General features: G+C 44.8%; 1 protein-coding gene across 1 annotated transcript in view; it reads left to right on the top strand.

Annotated features, from left to right (window-relative positions):
* atp10b (ATPase phospholipid transporting 10B) overlaps nucleotides 1-15268 on the top strand; it is a 225986-nt gene that overhangs the window by 205024 nt on the left and 5694 nt on the right. Inside the window, exons 17-20 of the mRNA XM_085995733.1 lie at nucleotides 6246-6371; nucleotides 7346-7546; nucleotides 10185-10265; nucleotides 10375-10479. Coding sequence (XP_085851859.1) covers nucleotides 6246-6371; nucleotides 7346-7546; nucleotides 10185-10265; nucleotides 10375-10479 — 513 coding nt within the window. The remainder of the gene's footprint in view (nucleotides 1-6245; nucleotides 6372-7345; nucleotides 7547-10184; nucleotides 10266-10374; nucleotides 10480-15268) is intronic.

Here is a 15268-nt window from a genome sequence, read left to right as displayed (position 1 = left end):
AGGCAATGGCAAACATTCAAAGATCACATGGATGAACTACAGAATTTGTTTATCCCAGTTTGGCATAAAAATAAATCAAAAAAGGTGGCTCAACCGTGGCTTACAAGGGAAATTAGGGATAACATAAGATCCGAAGAGAGGACATATAAATTGGCCAAAAAAAGCAGCAAACCTGAGGATTGGGAGCAGTTTAGGATTCAGCAAAGGAGGACAAAGGGATTAATTAAGAGGGGGAAAATGCGTTATGAAAGTAAGCTTGCAGGGAACATAAAAACTGACACAAATAACCTCCCAGAGATGTCGGGGAACATAGGGACTAATGAGAGGGAGGAACTGAAAGAAATCAGTATTTGTAGGGAAATGGTGTTGGGGAAGTTGACGGGATTGAAGGCCGATAAATCCCCAGGGCCTGATAATCTACATCCTAGGGTACTTAAGGAAGTGGCCCTGGAGATAGTAGATGCATTGCTGGTCATCTTCCAGAACTCGATAGACTCTGGAACAGTACCCATGGATTGGAGGGTAGCTAAAGTTACACCACTATTCAAAAAATGTGGTAGAGAAAAAGTGGGGAATTATAGACCGGTAAGCCTGCCATCGGCAGTGGGGAAAATGCTAGATTCCATTATAAAAGATGTAATAGCAGAGCACTTGGAAAGCAGTGAAAGGATCGGACAAAGTCAACATGGATTTACAAAAGGTAAATCATGCTTGACTAATCTACTGGAATTTTTTGAGGATGTAACTGGTAAAATAGATAAGGGAGAACCAGTGGATGTGGTGTATTTGGATTTTCAGAAGGCTTTCGATAAGGTCCCGCATAAGAGATTAGCGTGCAAAACTAAGGCACATGGGATTGGGGGCAAGGTATTGACTTGGATAGAGAACTAGTTGGCAGATAGAAAGCAAAGAGTTGGAATAAATGGGTCGTTTTCCAAGTGACAGGCAGTGACTAGTGGGGTACTGCAAGGATCGGACCTAGGATCCCAGCTGTTCACAATATATATTAATGATCTGGACGAGGGAATTGGATGTAGTATCTCCAAATTTGCAGACGACACAAAGCTGGGTGGGCGTGTGTGTTGTGAGGAGGATGTCATGAAACTCCAGTATGATTTGGACAGGTTGGGTGATTGGGCAGAAACATGGCAAATGCACTATAATGTGAGGTTATCCACTTTGGTGGCAAAAACAGGAAGGCAGTTTATTATTTGAATTGCAATAGATTGGGAGAAGGGGAAGTGCAACGAGACCTGGGTGTCCTTGTGCACCAGTCGCTGAAGGTAAGCATGCAGGTGCAGCAGGCGGTTAAGAAGGCAAATGGTATGTTGGCCTTCGTAGCAAGAAGGTTCGAGTACAGGAGCAAGGGTGTCTTGCTGTAGTTGTACAGGGCCTTGGTGAGACCGCACCTTGAGTATTGTGTGCAGTTTTGGTCGCCTTATCTGAGGAAGGATGTTCTTGCCATGGAAGGAGTGCAGCGAAGATTCACCAGGCTGATACCTGGGATGGCAGGAATGACGTATGAGGAGAGATTGTGTCGATTGGGCTTATACTCACTGGAGTTTAGAAGATTGAGATGGGATCTCATCGAAACCTATAAAATTCTCTCCGGCCTGGACAGACTAGATGCAGGAAGGATGTTCCCGAAGGCCGGGGAGTCCAGAACCAGGGGTCATAGTCTAAGGATAAGGGGTAAGCCATTTCGGACTGAGCTGAGGAGGAATTTCTTCACCCAGAGAGTGGTGAACCTGTGGAATTCTCTGCCACAGAGGGCGGTGGAGGCCAGTTCATTAAATATATTCAAGAATGAGTTGGATATATTTCTTAAGGCTAAAGGGATCAAGGGATATGGGGAGAAGGCAGGGACAGGGTACTGAATTTGGATGATCAGCCATGATCTTATTGAATGGCGGAGCAGGCTCGAGGGGCCGAATGGCCTACTCCTGCTCCTATCTTCTATGTTTCTATGTAAGTCAACCCCCTCATCTCAGGAATCAACCGTGTGAATCGTCTCTGAACTGCCTCCAATGCAAATATATCCTTCCTTAAATAAGGAGACCAAAACTGTACGCAGTACTCAAGGTGTGGTCTCACCGATATCCTGTACAGTTGTAGCAGGACTTCCTTGCTTTTATACTCCAACCCCGTTGCAATAAAGGCCAATATTGCATGCTATCTTTTTGTGTTTCATGCACAAGGACCCCTAGGTCCCACTGAACTGTAGCATTTTGTAACGGGGCACTTAGAAAATAATAATAGGATTGGGCAGAGTCAACATGGATTTATGAAAGGGAAATCATGTTTGACAAATTTGTTAGAGTTGTTTGAGGTTGTAACTAGCAGAATAGATAAGGGGGAACCAGTGGATGTGGTGTATTTGGATTTTCAGAAGGCATTCGATAAGGTGCCACACAAGAGGTTATTAAACAAAATTAGGGCTCATGGGATGGGGGTAATATACTAGCATGGATTGAGGATTAGTTAACAGAAAGGAAACCAAGAGTAGGAATAAACAGATCATTTTCGGGTTGGCAGGCTGTAACTAGTGGGGTACCGCAAGAATCGGTGCTTGGGCCTCGGCTATTCACAATCTACATCATTGATTTGGAAGATTGGACCAAATGTAATATATCCAAGTTTGCTGATGATACAAAGCTGGGTGGGAATGTAAGTTGTGAGGAGGATGCAAGGAAGCTTCAAGGGGATATAGACAGGCTAAGTGAGTGAGCAAGAACATGGCAAATGCAATATAACGTGGAGAAATGTGAAGTTATCCACTTTGGTAGGAAAAATAGAAAAACAGAGTATTTTTTAAATGGTGAGTGATTGGAAATGGTGGTATTCAGAGGGACCTGGGTGTCCTTGTACACAAATCTCTGAAAGTTAACATGCATGTACAGCAAGCAATTAGGAAAGCAAAGGGTATGTTGGCCTTTATTACAAGAGGATTGGAGTATAAGAGTAAAGACATCTTGCTGCAATTGTATAGGGCCCTGGTGAGACCACACCTGGAGTATTGTGTACAGTTTTGGTCTCCTTGGATATACTTGCCATAGAGGGAGTGCAACGAAGGTTCACCAGACTGGTTCCTGGGATTTGGGGATCGTTCCTGGGATTTGGGGATCGTTCTATGAGGAGAGATTGAGCAGACTAGGCCTATATTCTCTAGAGTTTAGAAGAATGAGAGGTGATCTTATTGAAACATACAAAATTCTTACAGGGCTTGACAGGGTAGATGCAGGGAGCATGTTTCCCCTGGCTGAGGAGTCTAGAACCAGGGGTCACAGTCTCAGAATAAGGGGTCGGCAATTTAGAACTAAGATGAGAAATTTATTCACTCAGAGGATGGTGAATCTTTGGAATTCTCTACCCCAGAGCGTTGTGGAGGCTCAGTCGTTGAGTATATTCAAGACGGGGATCGAAAGATTTTTGAATATTAAGGGAATCGAGGGATATGTGGATGGTGCAGGAAAGTGAAGATGAGGTAGAAGATCAGCCATGATATTGAATGGCAGAGCAGGCTCGAAGGGCCAAATGTCCTACTCCTGCTCCTATTTCTTGTGTTCTTCTGTCATATGTGCTCTTTTTCTACTTCATCTTAATCTCTATCTCTTTCATCATCCAGGGAGCTCTTGCTTTAGTTGCCCTACCTTTCCCCCCTCGTGGAAATGTACCTCAACTGTACCTGAACCATTTCCTCTTAAAGGGAGCCCATAGTTCGATTACAGTTTTTTCTGCCAATTTTTGCTTCCAATTTACCTGGCCAGCTCCGTTCTCAACCCACTGAAATTTGCCTTCCTCCAATTAAGTATTTTTACTCTAGATTGCTCCCTGTCCTTTTCCATAGCTAGTCTAAACCTCATGATACTATGATTACTGTTCCCTAAATGTTCCCCTACTGACACTTGTGCCACTTGCTTCACCTCATTCCCCAGAACCAGATCCAGCAATACCTCCTTCCTCATTGGGCTGAAAACAAGAAAGTTCTCCTGAACACACTTCAGAAATTCTTCCCCATCTCTGCCCTTTACACTATTACTCTCCCAGTCTATATTCAGATAATTGAAGTCTCCCATTATTACTACTATACAGTTCTTTCACCTCTCTGTAATTTCCCTGCAAATTTGCTCCTCTATATCTTTCCCACTAGTCGGTGGCCTATAGAATACACCTAATAGTGTAATGGCACCTCTATTATTTCTTAACTCTAACCAATTAGATTCTGTCCTTAGCCCCTCCAGGACATCCTCTCTCCACAGCACTGTAACATTCTCCTTAACCAACACTGCCACCCCACCACCTTTCTTTCCTTCCCTATCTTTCCTGATCACCTTATATTTAATATTTAAAATCCAATCCTGCCCGTTTTTGAGCCAGGTCTCCGTTATCGCCACATCCTAGTCCCAGCTCCGATGGACGGGTCACATTGTCCGCATGCCCGATACGAGACTCCCAAAACAAGCGCTCTACTCGGAGCTCCGGCACGGCAAGAGAGCCCCAGATGGGCTGAGGAAACACTTCAAGGACACCCTCAAAGCCTCCTTGAAAAAGTGTAACATCCCCACCGACACCTGGGAATCCCTGGCGCAAGACCGCACAAAGTGGAGGAGAAGCATCCGGGAAGGCGCCGAACAGCTCGAGTCTCTGCCGGGAGCAAGCGGAAGCCAAGCGCAGGCAGCGCAAGGAGCGCACGTCAACCCAAGCTCCCCACCCACCCGCCCCTTCAAGCACCGTCTGCCCCAACTATGACAGAGACTGTAGGTCCTGCATTGAACTCATCAGTCACCTGCGAACTCATTTTTAATGTGGAAGCAAGTCATCTTCGGTTCTGAGGGGCTGCCTGAGACAGAGAAATATTCCCATGTAGTTATTTTCGCCTGCAGCTCACCAACCTTATTTACCATGCTTCGTGCATTTACATGCATGCACTGTAAACTAGTCTTATACCTTCTTGTATTCTCTCTTATTCTGACCCCACCTAATGGGCTGGATTTTCCGTTCGGAGGCTTCCTACGGGCCGATGCTTCCGATTGGGAAAAATCTACGCACTTACCTGCTGGCTCCCTAGGTCCCGAGACTTCCGATCCTGGGCTTCTGCTCTACGAAATGCGCAGAGGCCCAGGTATCCCAGGGGAGCATGTGGTTCGCAAGCGTCCCTGGGATCACGTGGGCCACGGGGAACCAATCAAAGAAGAGAATACCTCTACACACTTTTAACAGGTCTGTACGCATAGATCTGTCAAAAATATGAATGGGGATCACTTAAAAAACAGTTAAACATTAAATCATTTTTTTTTAATCACATATTTAAAATTAGTTAAAATAACATTAAATTAAATATTTTAAACAAAAATTTAATTTTTTGAGAAAAGTAATTAGTTTTTTATGGGGCTAAAAATAAACACCTTTTTTTAAAAGTATTTTAAAATTATAAATGAGTTTTTTTAAACTCCTATGCTTGTAAAAGCTTTTACCAGGCGTAAGATTTTTAAAGGTTTTCAGCAGGCAGAAGTTGTGCAGAAAGCGGAACTCTCTTACCGCGGAGGCTCTTCTCCCGGGCAGGCGGATGATCTGTCAAGAGAATCCTTGACAGATCGGAAGTGCCGGGTTTCAGCGCATGCACTTCGCAGCCGGCACTTGCGAGGCCCCAACAGGTGCGCACACACCTCATACACACCCGTGGGGGTTGGAATATCTGGCCCAATATCTTAATATTTCTTACTCTAGTGCTATCTGTATCTCTCCATCCTTTATGCACTTTGTTTCTCCTTTCTAATGCTACATCCTGGTGCCCATCCCCCTGCCAGATTAGTTTAAACCCTCCCCAACAGCACTAGCAAATCCCCCCCCCACGAGGACATTGGTTCCGGCTCTGTTGAGGTGCAACCAGTCCAGCCTGTACAGGTCCCACCTCCCCCAGAACTGGTCCCAATGTCCCAGGAATTTGAAGCCCTCCCTCCAGCCACGCATTCATCTGCTCTATCCTCCTATTTTTATACTCACTAACTCATGGCACGGAGATTACTACCTTTGAGGTGCTGCTCTTTAATCTCTTTCCTAGCTCCCTAAAATCTGCCTGATAGTGTTAGATGAGGATGGATGAGAGGAGGCTCTAGTGGAGCATAAATGCTGGCAAGGACTGGTTGGACTGAATGGCCTTTTTCTGTGCTGTATATTCTAAGTCATTCTATGTGATATCTAACAAATTCTAAAGTTTTCACTTGTATAATGTTCTGTGTTTATAGGCTGTGATGGCCAGTGATTTTGCGATCTCTCACTTCAAACACCTAAAAAAGCTGCTACTAGTACATGGTCACTGGTGCTACACTCGATTGGCCAACATGATCATTTACTTCTTTTACAAGAACGTGGTAAGTGGACAAAATGAACTTTTAGCTAGACAGATGCCAGAGCTACCACATTGTGGTCCATTCAGAAACTTCTTGCATTCGGTGCTAACACGATCATTAGGCTGTTGATATCATAAAGCTGAACTCCTGCTGCTTTCTCGTTTTCAGCTACCATCAGGGCTGTCCTGGTAGGCTCAATCTCAAACTCTAAAATTTAAAAGTGCATCTGTGAACCAAGTTCTCTCATCAATTTTAAATAAACCCAAAAGTTGGTAGGATGCAAAAATCACCTTTAGACAGTAGAAGTAGTTAACTGAGGCAAATGGCACTATGGAGGCAATGTGACCACTGGGCGCTCGCAGTTTATTTGCATAATGATTTCAGCACCTTTAAGCTACCACCTTCATACCAATTGTGGCCTCACAACCAGTTTTACAACAGACATGACAACTTCAGAAGCTCTTCAAAGCCATCATTCCATATCCCAGCATTATCCAAAACATAAATCTGCCTTAAACATTTTCCATCCTTCCTCCTTAGTCTGAAAGACAATATTGCACTTGGAACACAATAGATCTATTGTGGTAAGCTACAATCCAAGACAACTCTGAACCAAATAGTTCAGGAACTGCAGGAACAATTCTAGAAATGCAGAGACGGTTTTCGCAATGGAAATGGTAGAGCGATACAAAAGGTGTGTAGATGTTGGATTGAAGGGAAATTGTTGGGATAGAATAACGAGGACTTCACCTTGCATCATCTATCTCATAACATATCTTGACATCCTGATGGAGACCTTGATACTTGGATTCTCTGCAATAAAACTAGGCAACATTCTATTTTGAGTATTGCTATTCCTCACTGAGCACTAATGTTGAGCCATTTTTCACTTCCACTATTTCCCATAAAATTACATTTTGTAACTCCAGCAGTTTTGAGCTAGGTTCTCAGGGATGTTTGTATTCTGATCCTATTTTCCATTTCCTTATCCACAGGCCTATGTGAATCTTCTGTTCTGGTACCAGTTCTTCTGTGGCTTTACTGGGTCATCTATGATTGACTACTGGCTGATGATTTTCTTCAACCTTTTCTTCACTTCCCTTCCTCCATTAATATGTGGAATACTGGACAAAGACGTTTCTGCAGAAATGCTTTTGGAGCTCCCTGAACTGTACAGAAGTGGTCAACAATCTGGGGTAAAGTTAACACTTGCAGTAATATCACTTACAATGGCCCGTATTTTCCGATGCCTATGGATGTGTACCTGCTGTGTACACACCTGTAGGGACCTCGCAAGTGCCGGTTTCAGGCATGCAAAGCGCATTCACTGAAATCCGGCACTTCTGATCTGTCAAGAATCCCCTTGACAGATTACACATCTGCCCTGGAGAAGGGCCTCTGCGGGTGAAGAGTTCTGCTTTCTACAGAACCTCCACCCACTGAAATCCCTTAAAGGCCTGCTTTTACCAGCATAAGAGTTTTAAAAATGTTTTTAAAAAAAATTTTCTTCACTCATTTATAATTTAAAAATACTTTTTAAAAAAGGTAAGTTTATTTTTAGCCCCATAAAAAGCTTAAATTTTTTTTCAAAATATTAAATTTTTGTTTAAAATATTTAATTTGATGTAATTTATTTAATGTTTTGATGTGTTTTTGGAGTGATTTCCATTCATACTTTTGACAGGTCTAAGCTGTCAAAAGTGTGAAGGGAGATTCCCTTCTTTCATTGGTTTCCCATGACCTACGTGATCCCAGGGACACTTGCGAACCGCATGCACCCCTGGGATACCTGGGCCCTGCGCATTTCGTAGAGCAGAGGCCCAGGAGTGGAAATGGCCGGTCCTCTGTAGCCCTCAGGTAAGGGCATAGATTTTTTCCAGATCGGAGGCTTCCGCACGCAGGAGGCCTCTGATCGGAAAATACGGGCCGATATAAAAAGTGACATTCATCAGGTCAGTCTTTTAGTGTTTAAGTTTGTTCTTGAGAGTCATGCTGTGTTCTATTTCATTGGGCTTGAGTCCTGAATGTTGTTTAGTAATTTTCCAATTGTAAAAGAATAAAAGACTGACAGAATTGTAACATAATTACTTTACCAAATGAACTGTTCTTACTGCTGAAGCAGTGCACCATTCATAAAAAACCAACTATACAAGAAGTATTCTGGAAACAAGATCAAAATCAAAGCTTAGATTTTAGAAGAGAAGGAAACCAAGAGGTTTTATGCCATTGAAATAGTTACTGAAAAATTCTGGCGCAATTTTAATTCCAGGCCAATTTTGGGGGTGAGTGGTGTGAGTTAGAAACTCACCAACTGCTCCAGAAATTAGGCCTGGGGAATTTTAACTCTTGGCCCTCATTTAAATCTCATCTCATCCCACCCACCCACTTCCTGCCTGGTTTCTGACGGTTTCCTCTGTTCCAGAGCTGACTATTCGAGTGACTTTTTCTAACTGAGACAACTGAATTCGGCTTTAAAAGTACTGAGCCACTCTAGTGCAATCTGTCAAAGTGTAGATTGTGAAATGAGAGATAGTTAGATTCATTCATCCCATAGTTAAACTTTTGAATGTTTAGAATACATAGGGCTAGAAATTTGGCTCCTTTGTGCCTGCCGTTGGCGCCTCCAGGGGGGGCGCTAATGGGGCCCAAAGGGCTTATCGCCCGGGGGGTGGGGCAAAAAAAGCGCCTCCTGAGAAATTCGGTGGGGCGTTGCTGAGGTGCTACCTGATAGCGCCGTGCCCCCGCCGGTAGTGCCCCGGGCTGCTGCACCGCCAGCAAATATGTCATCGCCATGCGTGGCGACCCTTTAGCTCCCCGCCGTGGCCACTTACCACCCCACGGCAGAAATTCGGCTGCGTCCCACGAGGCTGCCATGGGTGATGTCAGTGCCAGCCTTGCGGCTCCCGAACGGGGCCGACCTCTGCTCGTGGGGAGGTATTTAAAGGGGAGCTGCGGCCGCGACCCATGCCTCCATTTTTATTTTTGGGCCGACCTCCAGGTCGGCCCCCTGTGGCGTGCCGTGGCGTGATCCTGGCCGCCATAGTGCAGCCCAGCACAGTGACCCCACACCACCCTGCTGGCCTAGTTGGGGCCTTCGGAGGCCCTGCAGAGTGCGCAACAGCCCTCCCCTTTAACTGAAGGGGAGGGGCGTTGAAACGCGGCAGTGCTCTGTGGAGCCTCTGTGGAGTGCTGCCGATTGCGCCCTGACATCGCCTCGGTTACCACCCCACTAGGAAGTGGAGGGCCCGAGATTGTGCTCCATTTTCTGTGCAGGGTAGTAAGCCGAATTTAGCGGCCGGGCGCTAAATGTCCGGCCTTAACTCGGTTACTGCCCCCAGATGGGGCGTAACCAAATTTCGCGCCCATGTTCTTTACCCGAGAGGCTGTTATTATCTCCTTCACCAGAACTGTTAATAATTATTCAAATGAATTGTCATTTTGTTTTTATTAGAAATTTGTACTTAATTGGGCAGTTAGGTAATGGAGAATTTTGGAGCCTTGATGAGCTGTCATATGGAGTGGCACATCAGGCCCTTCACAAGTAAATAAAGAATATCCGAGGGAGAGTTGCCTCAGGCCATTCACTTGCCAACTTCCTTCAGTGGTTTTTTTTTCCAGAGGCGCATTGGGGCATGTGAACTGATTGCCTACTTTCTTGGCTAAGATACTGTATTGAAAGCATGTCTAAAAAATGCAGTGGGTGGGGAGTAGAGTGTCAGTGTCACAAAAAATCTTTTTAGTCCTTGATTATCACCAAATAGCATGAGATGCTTATAAAGTAATAGACATTTTCTGGCAACCAACCAGAATTTTGTTTTTGTGCCTTCTCTTCAGGCCTACAATCTTTGCACTTTTTGGATCACCATGCTGGATGCCTTTTATCAAAGTCTTGTCTGCTTCTTCATTCCATACTTTGTAAGTACTGCTGCCATCCTACTCAATGCTAACCTTGATCAGGTTTATACTTTCCCTTCACCAGAAACCATATATAAAAAAAAAAAACATTTTAATCATTTTTTTTAAGACTTATCAAGGTTCAAATATTGATGTCTTCACGTTTGGAACACCCATGAACACTCTGTCCCTCTTCACAATCCTAGCACAACTAGCAGTCGAAACCAAAACCTGGGTAAGTACAGACCTCTGAAATACATGTTATAAAGTCCATAGGACAGTGACTAAATGCAGTGTAGTATTTTCCAGTAAAACTCCCTTCTACGACACAAAACTTGGAAGTATCGTGAACAGTGAGGGGGATAGTGATAGACTTCAAGAGGACATAGACAGGCTGGTGGAATGGGTGGACACGTGGCAGATGAAATTTAATGCAGAAAAGTGCAAAGTGATACATTTTGTTAGAAAGAATGAGGAGAGGACATATAAACTAAAGGGTACAATCCTAAAGAGGGTGCATGAACAGAGAGACCTAGGGGTATATGTGCACAAATCGTTAAAGGTGGCAGGGCAGGTTAAGAAAGCAGTTAAACAAGCTTATGGGATCCTGGGCTTCATAAATAGAGGTAATGGGGTCGATTTTTGTGGAGCCGTCAGGCGGGGTTTCAGGCGTGTGGGGGGGGGGGAAATCCCGAATTCGGGGGTCCCGACACCATCCCGCCTAAAACCCCGCTCCACGCAACTTTCAGAGGCGGCGGGTCCCTGCCCTGCACTGGGACCTGCCGAAACCAGGCGGGAAGGGATTAGTGCCAATTAACTGCCTGTTAACAGGTAGTTAACAGGCAGTTTTTAGCCTAATCCCTATTTTGAGGGGTTTCGTGTGGGATTCCCGACGGCTTCAAACCACGCCAGGTTAGAGCAGGCGGGCCGTCGGGTTGAAGGAGTTGGAGGGGTCGCGATGTCTGTGTTCAGGTGAGTGATGGGTGCATGAGTGCCAAGGTAAGTGTGTTTGGTGTGTCTAAAGTGTGTAAAGAACTTTTACTTACCTGTACTTACCTTAACAGCCTTTCTTCCTGTAGCCGTCGGGAGCCCATCACTCAGCCGGCACTTAAAGCTGAACGGCTGCGATCTGTGAATAGTGACAGCCTTCAGCTTTGAGTGCCGGTGTGAGTTCTAACTGAGTCTGTGGAGATGGACTCATGTTAGAGCTCAGACTGTCAGTATTTCACAGCTTCAAACAGCTGTGAAACACTGATATTTCATCTGTCAAAAACTCTTGGCAGATGAAATTGCAGTCTGTGACGTCACCTGTTGCCGGGTGGCCCTTAATTGGCCTGCTGAGCCCGCTGGGTGGGCTCAACAAGGTCAATCAAGGGAAAATCGCACGGATTGGCTGGACGTCGAAGTAGGCGGGTCTAAAACCCGAAACTTGTAGTCCCGCCTTCTTCCCGACAGCTTCAGGAAAATCGACCCCATAGAGTACAAAAGCAAGGAAGTTATGGGGCCAGAAATTGCTGAACGGGGCTTGCAGCCCCGTTTTTGCACTTACCCCGCGCTACTGCCGATCAGCTCCAGGGACGCCTGCACTTGCTGAAACAGAAAGAAGAATCCCGGGCAGCGTATGACGTCACACCACCCAGGAGTGCAGCCAGCGCGAAGCCAGGAGCGTGCAGTGCAAGTGAGACACGCCCCTTGAGGTCTCAGTTTCACTGGACACGCCCCCAATGTTTCTGTCAAGCTGCTAAGCATTTTTACATGCAAAGCAGCAGTTTAAATAGGTTTTTGGAAGTTTTTTGAAGATTTTGGTAACTTTTATAAACTTTTTAAAATGTTTACATTATTTTGAGTAATCTGAAGTAGTTTTAAAGAGAATTAAAGCAATTTAAAGACTTTTAAAAGCCCTAAAAGAATTTTTTAAATTCCATTTATTTATTTAGCAATGTCGTCGTCATACGTGTCTTCACACTGTTCCCTTTGGGGAACTGTATGAAGTGGTGGAAGGATTTATGGCCATGATTAAAGCTCATTCCGTGACCGTAACCATCTTTGAACCAGCCATTAGGGCGGTTAGTCCTATGGCGGGAGGGTTTTACGGGCTCCCACAAGCTATACAAGGAGGGGGGGCCACCCACACCCACGGACGCAAATATCCCACTGGATGTCAACCCAGAATTTAGAGCCGGAGCTCCGACTCCACTTGCCGGGACTGTCTGGAGCGGGGTTCGAAACCCTACCCTAATCTGGCCCAGCGGCGGGGACCCTACCGCTATGACAAAGGCCCAATCCGATTAGCAACGTGAAATGGCAGCATAGGGCTCCAGTCACGGGGAGGGAAAAGGCGCAGGAAACGTATGGGTGTCACCTTTTGTGCGGAGTGGGCCTTTTGCGTAGCAGTAAGCATCCCCGCCGCTGGGCCAGAAGGAGTAGGGTTTTGAACCCCACTCCAGACAGTCCCGGCAAGTGGAGTCGGAGCTCCAACTTTAAATTCTGGGTGGACATCCAGCGGGATACTTGCGTCCGTGGGTGTTGGTGGCCCCCCCCCGCCTCAGATGGGTTGTGGGAGCCCGTAAAACCCTCCCGCCATAGGACTAACCACCCTAATGGCTGGTTCAAAGATGGTTACGGACATGGAATGAGCGTTAATCACGGCCATAAATCCTTCCACCACTTCATACAGTTCCCCAAAGGGAACAGTGTGAGGATACGTACGATGATGACCTCTTGCGCAATGCACCTCCTTGGACCCTCAGTCGCAGATGCGAGGGGGCAAGTCGTGCAATTGTTAAATTTTTCATTTTATTGACATGTAAAATGTTGGCCCAGTAATTCCCTTCCAAATGCGCGAGTACGGTCGGGGTACTTACGAATCTGGCTGGATGAAATGCCGGTTTTCAGCATGCACAGTGCATGTGGGGAAAACCGGCATTTCCTGTCCTCTGAACGAAGGGGTTCAGAGGCAGAATGCGTGCGACTGCACAGGCAGCGCGTGCGCAGTATAATTCGCTGCTTTCATTAATGCTTTCAGTGAGGTCAAGTCATTACAACTTACACATGAAAAAAGCATGGGTACAGTTGCTCCAGAGGCTGCGGAGGAAGATATTTATTATCGTGGAGCTTCTGAAAGTATGTATGTCTGTATATATTCCTTTGCGTGTTATGTATATATTCCTTTACTTATGTGTATGAATGTATTATTTAATTATGACTTTCAGAGAAAGTAACTTATTGGAAAATCATAATTAAAAACATATATTCATACACATTAGTAAAGGAATATAAAACATACATACATATACGTAAAGGAATATATGTGGACATACATACATAACTCATTCTCACATTCCATTCACACAGCCACAATTGCTCCTTCTACCTACCGTTCTGAAAACCCTTTTTAAAAAAAAAAAAAAAAAATTTTAACTTTAAAACTTACTTAAAATTTCTTAAAATAACTTCCCTCCCTTTCCCAAACAAAAATATTGCATTTCAGAAGCTCCACGATAAAATATATCTTCCTCCACAGCCAATGAACAACTTTACACTTGCTTTTTTCAAGTGTAACTTCTAAGGAATTACCCTCACTGAATCCATCATTGAAATCCACAAAGTTCACTGCGCAAGCGCTGCTTGTGCAGTCGCACGCGCTGTGAGTAGACCTCGGGTCTGGAAATGCCGGCGTTCCCCGCATGCGCTGTTCCTGCTGAACACCGGCATTTCCAACGGCCAGATGCGTGAGTACCCCGACCGTACTCACGCTTCTGGCCGCGAATTTCTGGCCCATGATGAACCTTTATAAAACACTGGTTCAGCCTCAACTGGAGTAATGTGTCCAATTCTGGGCACCACACTTTAGGAAGGATGTGAAGGCCTTAGAAGGTTGCAAAAAAGATTTACGAGAATGGTTCCAGGGATGAAGAACTTCAGTTACGTGGATAGACTGGAGAAGCTGGGGTTGTTCTCCTTAGAGCAGAGAAGATTAAGAGATTTGATAGAGGTGTTCAAAATCATGAGGGGTCTAGTCAGAGTAGAGCAAGAGAAACTGTTCCCATTGGCAGAAGGGTCGAGAACTCGAGGACACAGATTTAAGGTGATTGGCAGAAGAACTAAAGGCGACATAAGAAAAAAGTGGTTAGGATCTGGAATACAATGCCTGAAAGGGTGGTGGAACCAGACTCAATCATGGCTTTCAAAAAGAAGTAATATAATTACCTGAAAGCAAAAAAAATTTCAGGGCTACGGGGAAAGTGCAGAGGAGTGGGGCTAGCTGAAGTGCTCTTGCAGAGAACCGGCACGGGCTTGATGGGCCGAATGGCCTCCTTCTGCACTGTAACCATTCTATGATTCTATGATATAATGACAGCAGTTAGCAATGGTAATATGGCAAGGTATGGACTTGAGTAGGAAAGCTAAATGAAGGTAGTGTAAGGAGTTGGAATGCTGACTACAGTACTTTGTGCCATGGGAGTGGTAGATTGTGGGGTACAGCCATGATCCTCCATTTGTTGGTATTAAAGAAGCAAAACAACATTGCCTGTCCTATTAGCACAGAACAGGTTTCAAATGAATGCCAAACTACTTTGACTATTGTGACCCCGAAACAGATTTTAGCAATAGGCTATATTTTTGAGAAATAAATAAAACTAATAAAGATGATCACTGTTAGTTCTTTGAATAAAATGTGCAATGCAGTAGAATTTGTGTGATAATTATAATGGCACAGTGTGCTGCCTTAAAACATTACTAAACTGCAGGATTTCCTATAGGGTGAGTTCATCGGATGTGCTGGATCATCGAAGAGAGGAAATATAGACTGAAAGAGTGAAGTGGGGAGTGAAGCCAATCCCTTCCCACTAGAGTTGGTGTTGGGATGTTTATTTGAGAAACCCAGCTTAAGACGCATATTGCAGATCATCACCCAGGTTGAAAAGAGTGAATGACAACAAATCAAGAGCTAGTTATTAGGGAATACTGAGCTTAGATTTTGAAACTGTAGATTGTAGGAAAAAGAGAAAAAATCTCTCTTT

This window comes from Somniosus microcephalus, chromosome 8, assembly GCF_052327205.1.
Source record: "Somniosus microcephalus isolate GS21.2 chromosome 8, FLI_Smic_1.0, whole genome shotgun sequence".
NCBI lineage: Eukaryota > Metazoa > Chordata > Chondrichthyes > Squaliformes > Somniosidae > Somniosus > Somniosus microcephalus.
Note: the sequence above shows the minus strand (reverse complement) of the source record. Positions and strands in the feature narration are given on the sequence as shown.